The sequence below is a fragment of the Muscardinus avellanarius genome (assembly GCF_963383645.1).
Source record: "Muscardinus avellanarius genome assembly, chromosome: 1".
Classification (NCBI taxonomy): Eukaryota; Metazoa; Chordata; class Mammalia; order Rodentia; family Gliridae; genus Muscardinus; species Muscardinus avellanarius.
Window position 1 is genome coordinate 12126248 of NC_137786.1, and position 14373 is coordinate 12140620.

The window sequence follows — 14373 nt, forward strand, 5'->3', positions numbered from 1 at the left end:
TGATTTCTAAACCTGCTACTTCATCTGTAGAGGAAACTAGCAAGAGAGTTACAACTGAGAAGACAGATAATAGCAACGCTTCATCAAATACTTGAGTGGATTTAGAAGTGAGAAGAGCAAATGCCTGAGGGGTTCCTGAAAACCAACAACACATAACACATGAAATGATGGGTGGACAGGTGGTATAAATAGCAAATACTAAATAACCATAATCCATTGGCTCTTGAATCAATCTGGATTGTATTCACCTCATTTCTATGCTATAAATATTAATTTATTTAAATGTACTTCTTGATAAAACTATGCAGATAAACTTGGGTTTGTAATGATATCCTTCTATACTTTAGTATCAATAAAATTATTTTTTTTCAATTTCTTCTTTGTGACAATAGGAATTGATTCCAGAGGCATTCTTCCTTCCAGCTATACTCCCAGCCCTTTATTTATTTTTTGTTGTTGTTTTTGTTTTGAAACAGGGACTCACTAGGTTCCTGAGGGTCTGCCTAAGTTGCTGGGGTTGGTCTTGAACTCTCAATCGTCTTGTCTCAGCCTCCCAAGTACTGGGATTATAGACATTTGCCACCATGCCCAGCAATAAGGTGATTTTCCAACAATTCTAGTCATAATTTTTCAAATTAGAACATTTCACTTCATATAAAAATGAAACATGTCCCAGTCCAGAGAAACCTTCAGAATGACTCACCTGCTTAGAAAGCTGCTCCTCACACAGCTTATAGAGTGTGAAAAACTTCCGGGCCAGAACAACGTTGTCAATGAAGCCACAGCTGGCCAACTTCACCCTAATGATAATCTGACGGTCGGGGACCATCATGGCCACTGAGCGGAAGTTAATCTTCAGGTTTTCAGGGAGTTCCTGCCGCCCAGCATAGCCAGGATTCTAAATAGAAAATAAAAGCCAAGGATGAATGGCATGCACCAGGGGCAACAAGCATGCATCAGCATGGAATTAACAGATTCATTATAAACACACAAAATCACCAGGGATGGCAGCCAGAGAACTTATTAGCATGTCTCAGTCTCCTTTTACCCAGACATACAAGTCATGAGTTATTAACATGAGCTTTGTTTAACACCAAAGGCTTTCAAACAAGTGTGAGAATTTCAATCCCAGCATCCATTCACAGAGAACAGGTGGCCTTTGACCGGGGAAAGGCATGAAGATGGTGATAAGAAGGCCAACATTCAGCCGCTTTTCTACTGTGGTTCCTTACCATGGTTAGAAAAAGTCCAAATTCAGGGTTCATAGTCACATTATCTCCATCGGTAAAAATAAAAGATTTTTTATGCTCCTTTTTACATGTGAGAATAATGGAAATTTGCTGGGCTGCAACTGAGAGAACTGGTAGATCGATACGATTAAATTCATCAAAGCAACCCCAGGATCCAGACTGTGCCAATCCTTAGAAAGGAAATTAAATAGAAAACCCAATTAGTATATCATTTTGGAAGCCAAGGAAAGGACATTATGCCGCTGCCAACATGAGTCAAAGATAGGTTTATTCAAAAATAAAATTGAACAAATAGATCATACATCAAATGGCCAAAATAGCTCAAAATATGGCTATATCAGTGAAAGAACATTGCAGCCGAGCATGATGGTGCATGATTATAATCCCAGTACTTGGGAAGTTGATACAGGAGGATTGCAGGTTCGAGACTAGCCTCAGCAACTTAGGAAGACCCTATTTCAAAACAAAAACTAAAAATAGGTCTGGGGGTTTAGCTCAGAGGTAGACTTTCCTGGGTTTAATTTCTAGTACCAAAACTAAAAGAAAAAAAAAAACATTGCAATAGACAAGTGTTCTTAAAATTTGGTCCACACAGAATGCCGGTGAGATTTGAAATTTTCCACTCAGTCTTAAAAAGCTAAAAATTGATACTGATCTATAACCAAGGCCTCATATATTCTAAGCATGCACTGTACCATTGAGCAACACCATGGGCCCTGAAAAATGAATCTGAATAAGATATTTCACTTTAGTTGAAGTCTTTTACCACATAAAAACGATACTCCTCACCTTTAAATATACGTCCAAGTCCTCGGAAATCCATCTGGTCTGAACAGTTGAAAACAACAACGTATTTCCCAAGACATCGGCCCATGTCTTTGGTGGTTTCTGTCTTGCCTGTCCCTGCAGGTCCGGCGGGGGCTCCTCCCATGCTCATTCCCAGGGCTTGAGCCAGGGTGATATAACACCTGCAGAGGTAGGAACACCAGGAGACCAATCCCACCAGCACCTAGAAGATGCTCTCAGACATCACAGAGATGTGAACCCACACACGATTGAAAAATCTGAACCATTGCCCATGCAGAACATTTCCAAAACTACATCCTAAAACAAACAAACTTGTCTTCTTTTTTTTAAGTTTTTTTTTTTATTGGTGCACTGTATTCATACATCATAATGGTATAAAGATAATACTTTTGTAGATATACATGCACACATCGCCCAGTTAGCCCCTACCCGATCCCCACCCCGTTCCCTCCCCATCCCTCCTTCCCATGCTTGGCTTAGTGGTTGACATCTAGTATTATAGCAATTTATCCAATATGAACGATGATAATCTCACATAACAGTTTCATTTGTCTGATACCAAGCTTTTGATGACTTAACGATAATATTTCAATATTTCTTTCTGCTTTCTTTCTTACCAGAGAATATTTTTTTCTTTTTTTTTTTTTAGGTGAAACTATCATACATTTATTTATTTATTTTTCAGAAAAAAATCTATCCTGATATGGAATATGGACACTAGATATCCAAAACATTCTCGAAGAAGAACAAAGCTGGAAGATGTATATTTTCTGATTTCAAACCATATAAAGCTACAATAATTGAAACAGTGTAGTACTGTTCTAAAGACAGATATATAAACCACTGGAGTTAAATAAAAGCCTAGAGATAAATTCTTCCATATATTGTCAAGTTATTTTTGACAAGGTTTCCACGAACATTTGGTGGAGGAAATAATAATCTTTCAACTAAATATTGTTGAAAAATAATAATAAATGAAAAAGAATAAAATTGGACCCTTACCTAACACCATATACAAATATTAACTCAAAATAGATAAAAGACCTAAATATAAATCTTAAGACTATAAACTTTTAGAAGAAAATCTGGGTCATAAAACCTCACAACATTGAAATTAGCAGTGATTTCTTGGATATGATTTCAATGGCACAGGCAACAAAAGGGCAAACAAATCCCTAAAAAATAAAAAAAAAATTGTATATCCAAAGACAATGTAAACAGAGTTAACAGTTACTAATAGAATGGGATAAAATATTTCCAATTGCTATATCTGAAGGTATATTAATATTCCAACTAGAAATCCTAAAAATTAGCAACAATAAAGGCAAACAATACCCTTTACAGATAGGTAAAAGACTAACATAAATAATGAATCTCCACAGATAACTAATCTTAGTTGTCTGTTAGATGGAAAATCTTGTTTCTCTGGTTCTGGTGTGTGTTACCTATTTCTTCTTTGTAGTTAATCTCTTTGAGTATTTTCTCTAGCGCTGGTTTTGAAGGCATAAATTCCTTCAGTTTCTGTTTGTCATGGAAGCTTCTTATTTCTCCATGTAATTTGACAAAAAGTTTTGCTGGGTAGGAAATTTTTGGCTGGAAGTTGTTTTCTTTCAGAGTTTAGAATATGTTACTCCAAGCCCTTCTGGCTCTCATGACTTGGTTTGGGAAGTCTGGAGCCTCTGAATGTCACTTGGCCCTTTGTTTTTGTTGCCTTTAAGATTCTCTGCTTGGCTTCCACAATGGTTATTTTGACAATTATGTGGCGTGGGGATCCTCTTCTCCGATCCTGTCTAAGGGAGTTCTATAAGTTTCCTGGACCTGTGTATCGACCTCTTGCTCTATGTTTGGAAAATTTTCTGCTATTACTTCCTTGAAGAGATTGTTGATCCCTTTGGTTTCACCTTCTTTTCCCTCCTCTATTCCAATTATTCTTAGGTTAGCTCTCTTAAAATGGACCCATATTTCTTCAATGTCAGATTCCTGCTGTCGGATTTTTTTTTTCTAAATTAGAAACTATGCGTTCATTTTTTGAATGATCATCTTCTAAGAGCAAGATTCTATTCTCCATGTGGTCTAATCGGTTGTTTGTACTTTGAATTGAGGCCTTTACTTCATTAATTGCATCCTTTATCTCTTTTTGGCTCTCTCTGAATTATTTTCGAAACACCTCTATTATTTCTACAGTTATTTTCTGATTTGATCTTCTAGAAATCTCTGGATTTCTGTTTTATCAGGTTCTGATGTTGTGGGGTTGTGGGCATTCAGTGCTCCAGTATTATTCCTCTTTCCCATGATTTCGGAAGTTTGTGCCTTCTCTGGGTTCTTCCCTTGGGTCACTACGACTTCACTTAAGGTGCTCTGGATCTCGAGTCTGTTGTATCTCAGTCCCCACTACTCCTTTACTGGGTTGTATCGCAGAGTCTCAGACCCAGGGAGTCAATCGAGGCTGCTTTAGACCATGGGGGGTGCCAGGTTGGGCATTCTCCTATGCTGTGATATCTCTGCCACCGCCACTCCCCCACTGGGTCAAGTCCCTGGGAGTACAGTACTGGGATTTCTCCTCTAGGGGCCACAATTTGACTCACTGTTGTTGATTGCGCAGATGGAACTGTAGTGGACTCAGTGAATTCGCTGCTGCTGCTGCTGCTGGCAATATGGCGCCACTGCCACGCCCTCAGCCGTGAGGCTGGCATATTTCTTTTCTGTTTTTGAACTCTGCTCTGAGTCCCTGAAGGGTGTGCTGAGCCCAAGCCTCTGGGAGCTTTAGATGCTCCCTGCACCGAGAAATTTGACGAATTCCTTCCGGCTGATCCACAGCGGCTCACCTCGGCTCGCTGTCCGCCGCTCCTTTCTGGAGCCTGGTGGGCTGTTGAGTGCATTGGTCTGTAGCCGTCTGGTGAGCTCGCCGCTGCCACCAGCAGTAAGGCACTGCTGCTGCGTCCTCAGGCGTGAGGCCGGCGTATCTCCTCTGTGGCTCTGAGCTCCATTCTGAGTTTCCCTCCTCTCTGGAGTCTGGTGCTGCAAGGGAAAATGACGCCTGCCGCTTCGCACTGCGGCTCCAGCCACAGCACTGATATCTGGTTTCTTTCTGTGTCTCATTTTTCCAGCCCTCTTTTTCTCTGTCCCTTGTAATTACATTTTTTGTTTCTCTGCTGATGGTGTTTTCTGGCTATGAAAGGCGCTGATTCTGTGGTAATAGAGATTGGTTGTTAGCGGGGCTCATAAGCCCCACTTTTCTCTGTCGCCATCTTCCCGGGAGTCCAAACTTGTCTTCTTTATGGATGCTCAGATGTGTTGAGGAAAAGGGATGAAGTAATCCGATCAAAGAAGTTTGAAAATTTTTATAAAGGTTAAATAGGTTTCTCTATTGCTGAATTCTTTCAGGCTTTTTGATAGTGGTCATTGAAACTATCTAAGTATGAAAAAATAGTATATAGCATTGTCAAACTTATTTGGCAACTTTTTCCTAGAAATCTATTCATATCTAAAGAGCAATATTCACTCAAAGTCACCAGAGAAATGCAAATTAAAATCACTACATAATATCACCTTGAATCCTTCAAGATGGCTACAACCAAAAAATGAGAAATAACAAACGATGAGAGTATAGAGAAAAAGAATCCTGGCTCACATGGTAAGGATGCTGCCTGGTGCTGTCATTATAGAAAACACTGTGGCGTTTACTGAAGTGATTAAAAATAGAGCTACAGTATTGCCCAGCAATCCCTCTTCTGGGTGAATATCCACAGAAAAAGAAACCACCACCACGTAAACATGTGCACCACATTCATCACATTATTCACAAGAGCTAAGAAATGACCCAGCTGTCTGCCAACAGGAAGCTGGATTTTTATAATGTGATATATTTAGAGAATAGAATACTATTCAGTCTTTAAGAAGCTGAAGATCTTGTCCTTTGCAACCACAGGGAGGGACCTGATGGACATTGCATGAAGTGACATAAGCCAGACACAGAAAGACAAGTAAAGGCCACGTGGTCTCACATGGGGAAGATCTGGTGGGGGAGGGTCTAGATGCAGCCAGACATACAGAGACTAAAATAGTCGTTACCTATTTTAGGCAGAACAAGGACTAGGGAAGGAGGCAAGGCAGGGCAGAGGATACAAAATGCTAGTTTTACAATTTGAATAAATATCAAGATGGAATGGACACCATGAGGGCCAGCATTTATAAAACTGTATTGCATTAGAGACCACAGTTAATTAAGTAGATTTGAGCTGCTCTTGTCACCAAAAGAAAGTAACTATGTGAACTGATAGATTCATTTGTTTTACTGTAATACCCACTTTACTATTGATAAGTATTCCATTGGATGGTGTCATACACCTCAAATACACATAATAAAGCTTATTTTAAATTTATTTTTAATGAAGAATAAAATTCTGTGAAACAGATTGGGAACTATATAAACAGATCAATCCCCCTTTGAATCTAAGAATCAGAATCTGATGTACTTGGATCTAAATCACACATGCTGTATAATCACATCTTGTATATACTACCTCTGCAAACACCTGCTAGACCTGTACACACCTGGATCCACCATATGATCCAGCTATACCACTCCTGGGTATTTTTCCAAAGGGGTTGAAGTCAGAGAACTACAGTAACATCTGCATACCTGTTTTCATAGCAGCACAATTCGTAATAGCCAAAATATGGAACCAACCTAGGTCTCCATCAACAGATGAATGGATTGCAAAATTATGGGAAATACACACAATGGAATTCTACTCAGCTATAAAGAACAAAATCATGTCATTTTCAAGAAGATAGAATTACCTGGTGAACATTAGGTTAAGTGAGATCAGCCAAGCACAGAAAAAGAAGGGACATATGTTTTCTTTAATATGCCCAAACTACGGATCATTGAGGATACTCCAGATGATGGAGGGGAAATCTCTGCAAAGCTAGAATGGAAGGATAGGAGAGGAAGAAAGCTGATTAATGGAGGAGCTACATCTGAATATGTGTAAAAGTATGAATGTAGCATGGTTAACATGGACACTCATTGTTAGGAGGGGAGAAGGGGAACCCGGGGGTGTGGGAGAGAGGGCACCAAGCACAGTCTAAGTGTATATAATTTTCAATATGTTCCACATATAAATTAAAAAATAGAGAGAAAAAAGAAAAGAAAAACACAATTGCGTCATTTATGGGGAAATGTATGGAACTGGAGAACATTATGCTAAGTGAGATTAATCAGTCACAAAAAATAAGAAATAGGATTTTTTTTAGAATGATTAAAGTGACTTGTAATTAGGTAGGGTTGGCGGTCATATATTATGAATGTACCAGGTGCTACTGAATTGTATATTTTAAATGAGTAATTTTATGTCATGTCAGTTTCACCTCAGTTAAAAAAAAAAATGAAAGCTGAAAGAAAAAGATTAACTAATACAAGATTTTGTGAGAGAATACAAAAAACGTCTGTGAAGGAAAGAGTTTACCCTAAAAGTGTGTGCTATGGGATTACTTGATTCCCAGCACCACCTGGTGTTGTTGAAGGAGACAGCTCACAACTGTGTGGCTTAGGGTTGGTTTTCTTATGGCTAAACCACACAGCATGAATCTGAACTTGAAATAGATTTCAAGAAAGGGAAGCAACGATCCAGCCTGAGGGTGTAAGTGAGCAGTAAGCACACTGCCCTAGGGGTCTCCTGGGGTCTCTTTTAATAGAAATGGCTTCCTGAGTTGATCACGATGACACATGCCTGAAATCCCAATACTTGGGAGGCTGAGATGGGAGGATCACAGATTTGAAGCCAGCCTTAGCAACTTAATGAGGCTCTCAGCAACCTAGCAAGACCTTGTTACCAAATAAGAAATAAAATCAGGCTGGGCGTGGTGGCACACACTTGTAATCCCAGAATTCCAGAGGCGGAGACAGGAGGATCTAGTTCGAGGATAGCCTCCACTACTTAGTGAAGCCCCTTACTATTCAGTGAGACCCTATTTCAAAAATCAAAAATAAAAAATTAGGTCTGGGGGTGTCACTCAAAGGCAGAATGCCCTGGGTTCCATCCCCAATACCGCAAAAATAAAAAATAAAAAAAAGGAAGAAAATCAGGCTGAGGATGTATTTTGAAGGTTAAATGTCTTTAGGTTTAATCCCTAGAACTACAAAAAAGAAAGAAAGAAAGAAATGGCTCCCTAAAACGTCCAGTAAATGGCTCAACTCTAAATATCTATGGAGCCTGGTTACAGAGCAGGTCTGGGTATAAAATCAGGAAGACACCTGCTCTCGCTCTGATTAAATTCAAAGGCCTGAGTTTCCCCTTACGCTTTGGCAAACCCTTTCAGAACAGCATTTGTAACAACAGACACGGTATATTCTCCTTAACAGCATTTCACTTAGTCTCCACAGACCCCCGCTAGGAAGCTTCTGTGCCCTGCCCATTTTACAGTTGAGCAAAGGGGCTCCTCCTGAGACATTCTGGGTATTACAGTGGGACAGCTGAGACTTGAGCCAGCCACAGCAGGAAGCCACGCCCTCCTGCTGCTGGACCCTGGGGCACATCCTGCCTCTTAGGGAAAGATGTCCATCTCCACCAAGGCTGGCTGGTGCACTGCTACCCCTAAACCTCATCACACCTGAGAACATTGGGTCCAGGATTAAACTAAAGCAGCCACTTGTTTAGTTAAAATAAATCATCCTATTGACATGAAAAGAAGGCAGGCCTGCAGGAGACCCGGCCACCCATCTGTGTCTGTTCTAGGCGGGACTTCATTCCAGCTGCTGTAGAGCCCCACACAACACCCACAGGTGAGAAGCCAGGATCAGTCACAGCGCCCCACACACTTATGAGACTCCTCCCAAAAGCATTTCACACATATGTGAGCCTCGCTTCCTGGCTTCTCTGCTTTCATGATGGATCTTCTCCTCTCAGATGTTTTCACAAATGTCTACCTTTATAAACAGGGTTTGGAGGTATACGTTTCAGTGGCTGGTTCACAGCTTCTAGTTTTCCCCAGGCCTATTGAATGCAATAAACCCTCTGTTATCAGCAATGGGTCTACGTACACTTGTATCCCCAACTCTGGCCTCATTCTGGATCCTCATACTCTATGAACTTTTTACAAAAAAATATATTAGCGTATGTCTAGTCTTAGACTCTTACCTGGTTCCTGCTGCCCAACAGCTTCTGGAGTCAGAGATGTAGAAGGTGACCATAAGGCCAAGTAAACATCAACCGACCCCAGGACCTGGAGCTCACTAGTGCCCAGCTTAACCAATCTGTGGCTATCACTCCTGTCAAGTGCTCATAGCACCAGTGTGAACCCCAAGTGGTTTGGGTTCCTACTGATCTAAGACCCTCAAAAGCCTCCTACTTCAACAATGGCACATGTGGAAAGGTACTTTCTTTGTAGAAAACTTGGTTTAGGAAGCCAGGCCTGCTGGTACACATCTCGGGAGGCTGAGGCAGGAGGATTGCAAATTTGAGGCCAGCCTTGGCAACTTAGGGAGATCCTGTCTAAAAATAAATAAAAATAAAGAATTGGGGATATCACTGAGTTCAATCCCCAGTGTCACAAATTTAAAAAAAAGGAAAAAAGAAGGAAAACTTGATTACTGACTCTGAAATAAAACATGCTTAAAAAGAAAAAGGAAAGGCTAAGGGATGTATGTACAAGAATTTTTAAGAAGCGCTAACCAAGCTGGGTGTGAACCGTGGCCCATACTTGTAATTCCAGTATTTGGGAGGCTGAGACAAGAGAATCATAGGTTTAAGGCCAGAGCATGGTAACTTATCAAGACCCTGCCTCAAAATACAAATAAAAAGCATTGAGGTATAGCTCAGAGGTAGAATGACTCTGGATTCAATCCCTAGTACCACAAGAAACAAATAAAAAACCAGTAGTCACAGGAAAAATAATAATAATGATTAACATTACCTCTCTTCCCCATCCCTGCACTGGCTGCTTACAACCTCACCCATGGTTTATCTTCAGCAGCACCTGGCTCTCGGGAGACATTCCAGTCCCAAACCATAACCCCAGCAGACCCAACCTGATTCCATGAGTCCTTAAAGGGGGACATGAAGACAGGTTAATGGGTCTGAGTGGACGCTAGAAGTCTGGGAGGAGCTCCACCAGCCATTTCTGGTTTCCAAGATGAAGGAAGCGATCAGCCGAGCAACATGGCAGCCTTCAGACCCTGGAACGCCCTCCACTAACAGTCAGAGAGAAAATGGCGATCTGAGTTCCACCAGCACAAGGAACAGAATTCTACCAAGAAGCTGAAAAAAGACATGCAGAAGATGGCGACCGAGAAAAGCGGGGCTTAAGAGTCCCGCTAACAACCAATCTCCATTACCACAAAAAGAGCGCCTTTCATAGCCAGAAAACACCATCACCAGAAAAACAAAAAAAAACCACCAGGCTCCAGAGAGAAAGCGGACTGAGAACAGAGCTCAGGGCCACAGAGGAGACACACGCTCCCGAGGACGCAGCAGCAGCGCCATACTGCCGGCGGCAGCGGCGAACTCAACGGACGGCTACAGCAAGCCAGGTGAGCCGCTGCGGAACAGCCAGGCGGGATCTTTCGGCGCAGACAGCATTTAAAGCTCCCAGTGGCTGAGCTCAGCACACGCTGCAGGGATTCAGAGTGGAAAACAAAACCAGAGAAGAAAAAATACGCCAGCCTCATGGCCGAGGGCGTGGCAGAGGCGCCATATTGCCACCAGCGGCGGCAGCAGCAGTGAATTCACTGAGTCCAGTACAGCTACATCTGCGTACTCAAGAACAGTGAGTCAAATTGCGGGCCACAGAGGAGAAATCGCAGTATTGTGCCTCCTGGGACTTGACCCAGTGAGGGAGTGGTGGTGGCAGAGATATCACACCATAGGAGAACGTGCAACCTGGCACCCCCCATAGTTTAAAGCAGCCTCTATCGACTCCCTGGGTCGGAGACTCTGTGATACAACACAGTAAAGGAGTAGTGGGGTCTGAGATAATACAGACTCGAGATCCAGAGCACCTTAAGTGAAGCCATAGTGACCCAAGGGAAGAACCCAGAGAAGGCACAAACCTCCGAAATCATGGGAAAGAGGAATAACACTGGAGTAATGAATGTGCACAACCCCACAACATCAGAACCTGATAAAACAGAAAATCAGAGATTTCTAGAAAATCAAATCAGGAAAATAACTGTAGAAATAATAGAGGTGCTTCGAAAAGAACTCAGAGAGAGCCAAAAAGAGATAAAGGATGCAATTAATGAAGTAAAGGCCTCAATTCAAAGCACAAACAACCGATTAGACCACATGGAGAACAGAATCTCGCTCTTAGAAGATGAGCAATCCAAAAATGAATGCATAGTTTCTAATCTAGAAAAAAATTTCCAACAGCAGGAATCTGACATTGAAGAAATATGGGCCCATCTTAAGAGAGCTAACCTAAGAATAATTGGAATAGAGGAGGGAAAAGAAAGTGATACCAAAGGGATCAACAATCTCTTCAAGGAAGTAATAGCAGAAAATTTTCCAAATATAGAGCAAGAGGTTGATACACAGATCCAGGAAACTTATAGAACTCCCTTTAGACAGGATCGGAGAAGAGGATCCCCACGCCATATAATTGTCAAAATGACCAATGTGGAAGCCAAGCAGAGAATCTTAAAGGCAACAAAAACAAAGGGCCAAGTGACATTCAGAGGCAAACCAATTAGAATCACTCCAGACTTCCCAAACCAAGTCATGAGAGCCAGAAGGGCTTGGAGTAACATATTCCAAACTCTGAAAGAAAACAACTTCCAGCCAAAAATTTCCTATCCAGCAAAACTTTCTATCAAATTAGATGGAGAAATAAGAAGCTTCCATGACAAACAGAAACTGAAGGAATTTATGTCTTCAAAACCAGCGCTAGAGAAAATACTCAAAGAGATTAACTACAAAGAAGAAATAGGTAACACTCACCAGAACCAGAGAAACAAGAGTTTCCATCCAACAGACAACTAAGATTGGTTATCTGTGGAGATTCATTATTTATGTTAGTCTTTTACCTATCTCTAAGTTGTATTGTTTGCCTTTATTGTTGTTAATTTTTAGAATTTCTAGTTGGAATATTAATATACCTTCAGATATAGCATTTGGAAATATTTTATCCAATTCTATTAGTAACTTTTAACTCTGTTTACATTGTCTTTGGATATACAATATTTTCTTTTATTTTTTAGGGAGTTTGTATATTCTTCTGTTGCCTGTGCCATTGAAATCATATCCAAGAAATCACTGCCAATTTCAATGTTGTGAGGTTTTATGACCCAGATTTTCTCCTAAAAGTTTATAGTCTTAAGATTTATATTTAGGTCTTTTATCTATTTTGAGTTAATACTTGTATGTGGGATTAGGTAAAGGTCCAATTTTATTCTTTTCCATGTAATTATTATTTTTCAACAATATTTAGTTAAAAGATTATTATTTCCACCACCAAATGTTCGTGGAAACCATGTCAAAAATAACTTGACAATATAGGGAAGAATTTAGCTCTAGGCTTGTATTTAACTCCAATGGTCTATATATCTGCCTTTAGAACAGTACTACACTGTTTCAATTATTGTAGCTTTATATGGTTTGAAATCAAAAAATATATATCTGCTAGCTTTGTTCTTTTTCAAGATCGTTTTGGGTATCTAGAATTCATACTCCATATTAGGATAGATTTTTTTCTGAAAAATAAATATATAAATATATGATAGTTTCACCTAAAAAAACAGAAAAAAATATGCTCTAGTAAGAAAGAAAGCAAAAAGAAATATTGAAATGCTATCTTTAAATCATCAAACGCTTGGTATCAGACAAATGAAACTGTTATGTGAGATTATCATTTTTAATTTTGGATAAATTGCTATAATACTAGATGTCAACCACTAAGCCAAGCATGGGAAGGAGGGATGGGGAGAGAATGGGGTGGGGATCGGGTGGGGGCTGACTGGGCGATGTGTGCATGTATGTCTACAAAAGTTTGTATCCCACTATGATGTATGAATACAGTGCACCAATAAAATAAAATTAAAAAAAAAAAAAAGAAGCTGAAAAAAAAGGAAACAGCATCTCCTAGAGTCTCCTGGAAGGAATCCAGCCCTGTGGACACCTGATTGTGCCCCCGTGTGAGACATGTCATGCAGAAGTGTGAAAGTAATAAATGGATGTTGTTTAAGCTTCTAAATTTGTGGGAATTAGTTAAGAGCAACAGAGAAGGAACACTGAAATCCTGAGTGAAGTAAATTCAAGTCAAACTAGGCCGAGAGACATTGAGTTCTGGGAGCGTTCTGTGGGTAGCCCAGAAATGGGAAGGAAGTTGGAGGGTTTTCTTTATAGGAGAAATCGCAGAATGTGGACACTGATGATTCTCCAGAGATCCTGGTATGGGTGAAGGTGTGGACTCTGGACGGGCACAGACAACCCATCCAAAGACTTAGGGGGACCCCTGGTGTGAGAGTATGTACTCTGAGAGTAAGAGGGAAGGACCCCTGTCTTCTGAATTAAACAGGAAACAAGGCAGAAAATGAAACAGGAAAAGGCAGGAAGGGAAGGTAGCAGTGGAGAGGAAGGAAAGGAGAAGGGAAAATAACCACATCATACTTCAAAAGAGACTCTGTTTGGAAACTTCATTTTGTTTGTTTATTCGGGTCTTTTTTTGTTTTGTTTTTGGTACTGAGGATTGAACCTAGAGGTGTTCAATTTCTGAGCTATACCCAAGCTCTTTGATTTTTATTTTGAAACAGATGACGCTAAGTTCCTGGGCAGTGGCCTTTGAACCCATGATCCTCCCATCTCAGCCTCCTAAGTACTGGGATTACAGGTCTGTGCCACCACACGCAGCTGAGGATTCTTCCCATTTTCAAACTAATATTGGTTTAATTGACAAATCATAATCATATACGTGTATAGGGTACTGCGTGATGCTTTCTTATACAATGTAGAATGATCAAGCCAAATGGCCAAAATAAAGCAGTCAGTGCATCTCTGGATAAAGAATACACAATGTGGCTGAAATCACAAAGATCAAATTAGACTAAGTGCAGTGCAGAATACTTCTCCTGCAAAGGTGCCTGGAGACAGCCTAATGCATCATACCATGAGAAGACAGAGTTCAGGAAGGTTGCAATGCTGACTCCGGCTAAGGAAACTGGTCAATGACAGTTGGGAGACAGAAGTGACACCTCCCCATGTCCCGGCCAGCGTCCACTCCGCCACTTTTCCTTGCATTCCTGCTCATATTCTTTCCTGCTCGAACCATCTTACTTGTCTCTCTGGGAGGACAAGAGGTGCCACAGTGACTAAAGAAGCCT

At 40.7% G+C, this 14373-nt stretch overlaps 1 protein-coding gene across 1 annotated transcript in view; it reads right to left on the reverse strand.

Moving 5' to 3' along the window:
• Positions 1-14373, reverse strand: part of DNAH5 (dynein axonemal heavy chain 5) — a gene marked incomplete at its 3' end in the record, with an annotated part of 279406 nt that overhangs the window by 145603 nt on the left and 119430 nt on the right. Inside the window, exons 36-38 of the mRNA XM_080703060.1 lie at positions 2040-2218; positions 1233-1420; positions 704-898 (exon numbers count right to left, since the gene is read on the reverse strand). Of these exons, the coding sequence (XP_080559186.1) occupies positions 704-898; positions 1233-1420; positions 2040-2218 (562 nt within the window). The remainder of the gene's footprint in view (positions 1-703; positions 899-1232; positions 1421-2039; positions 2219-14373) is intronic.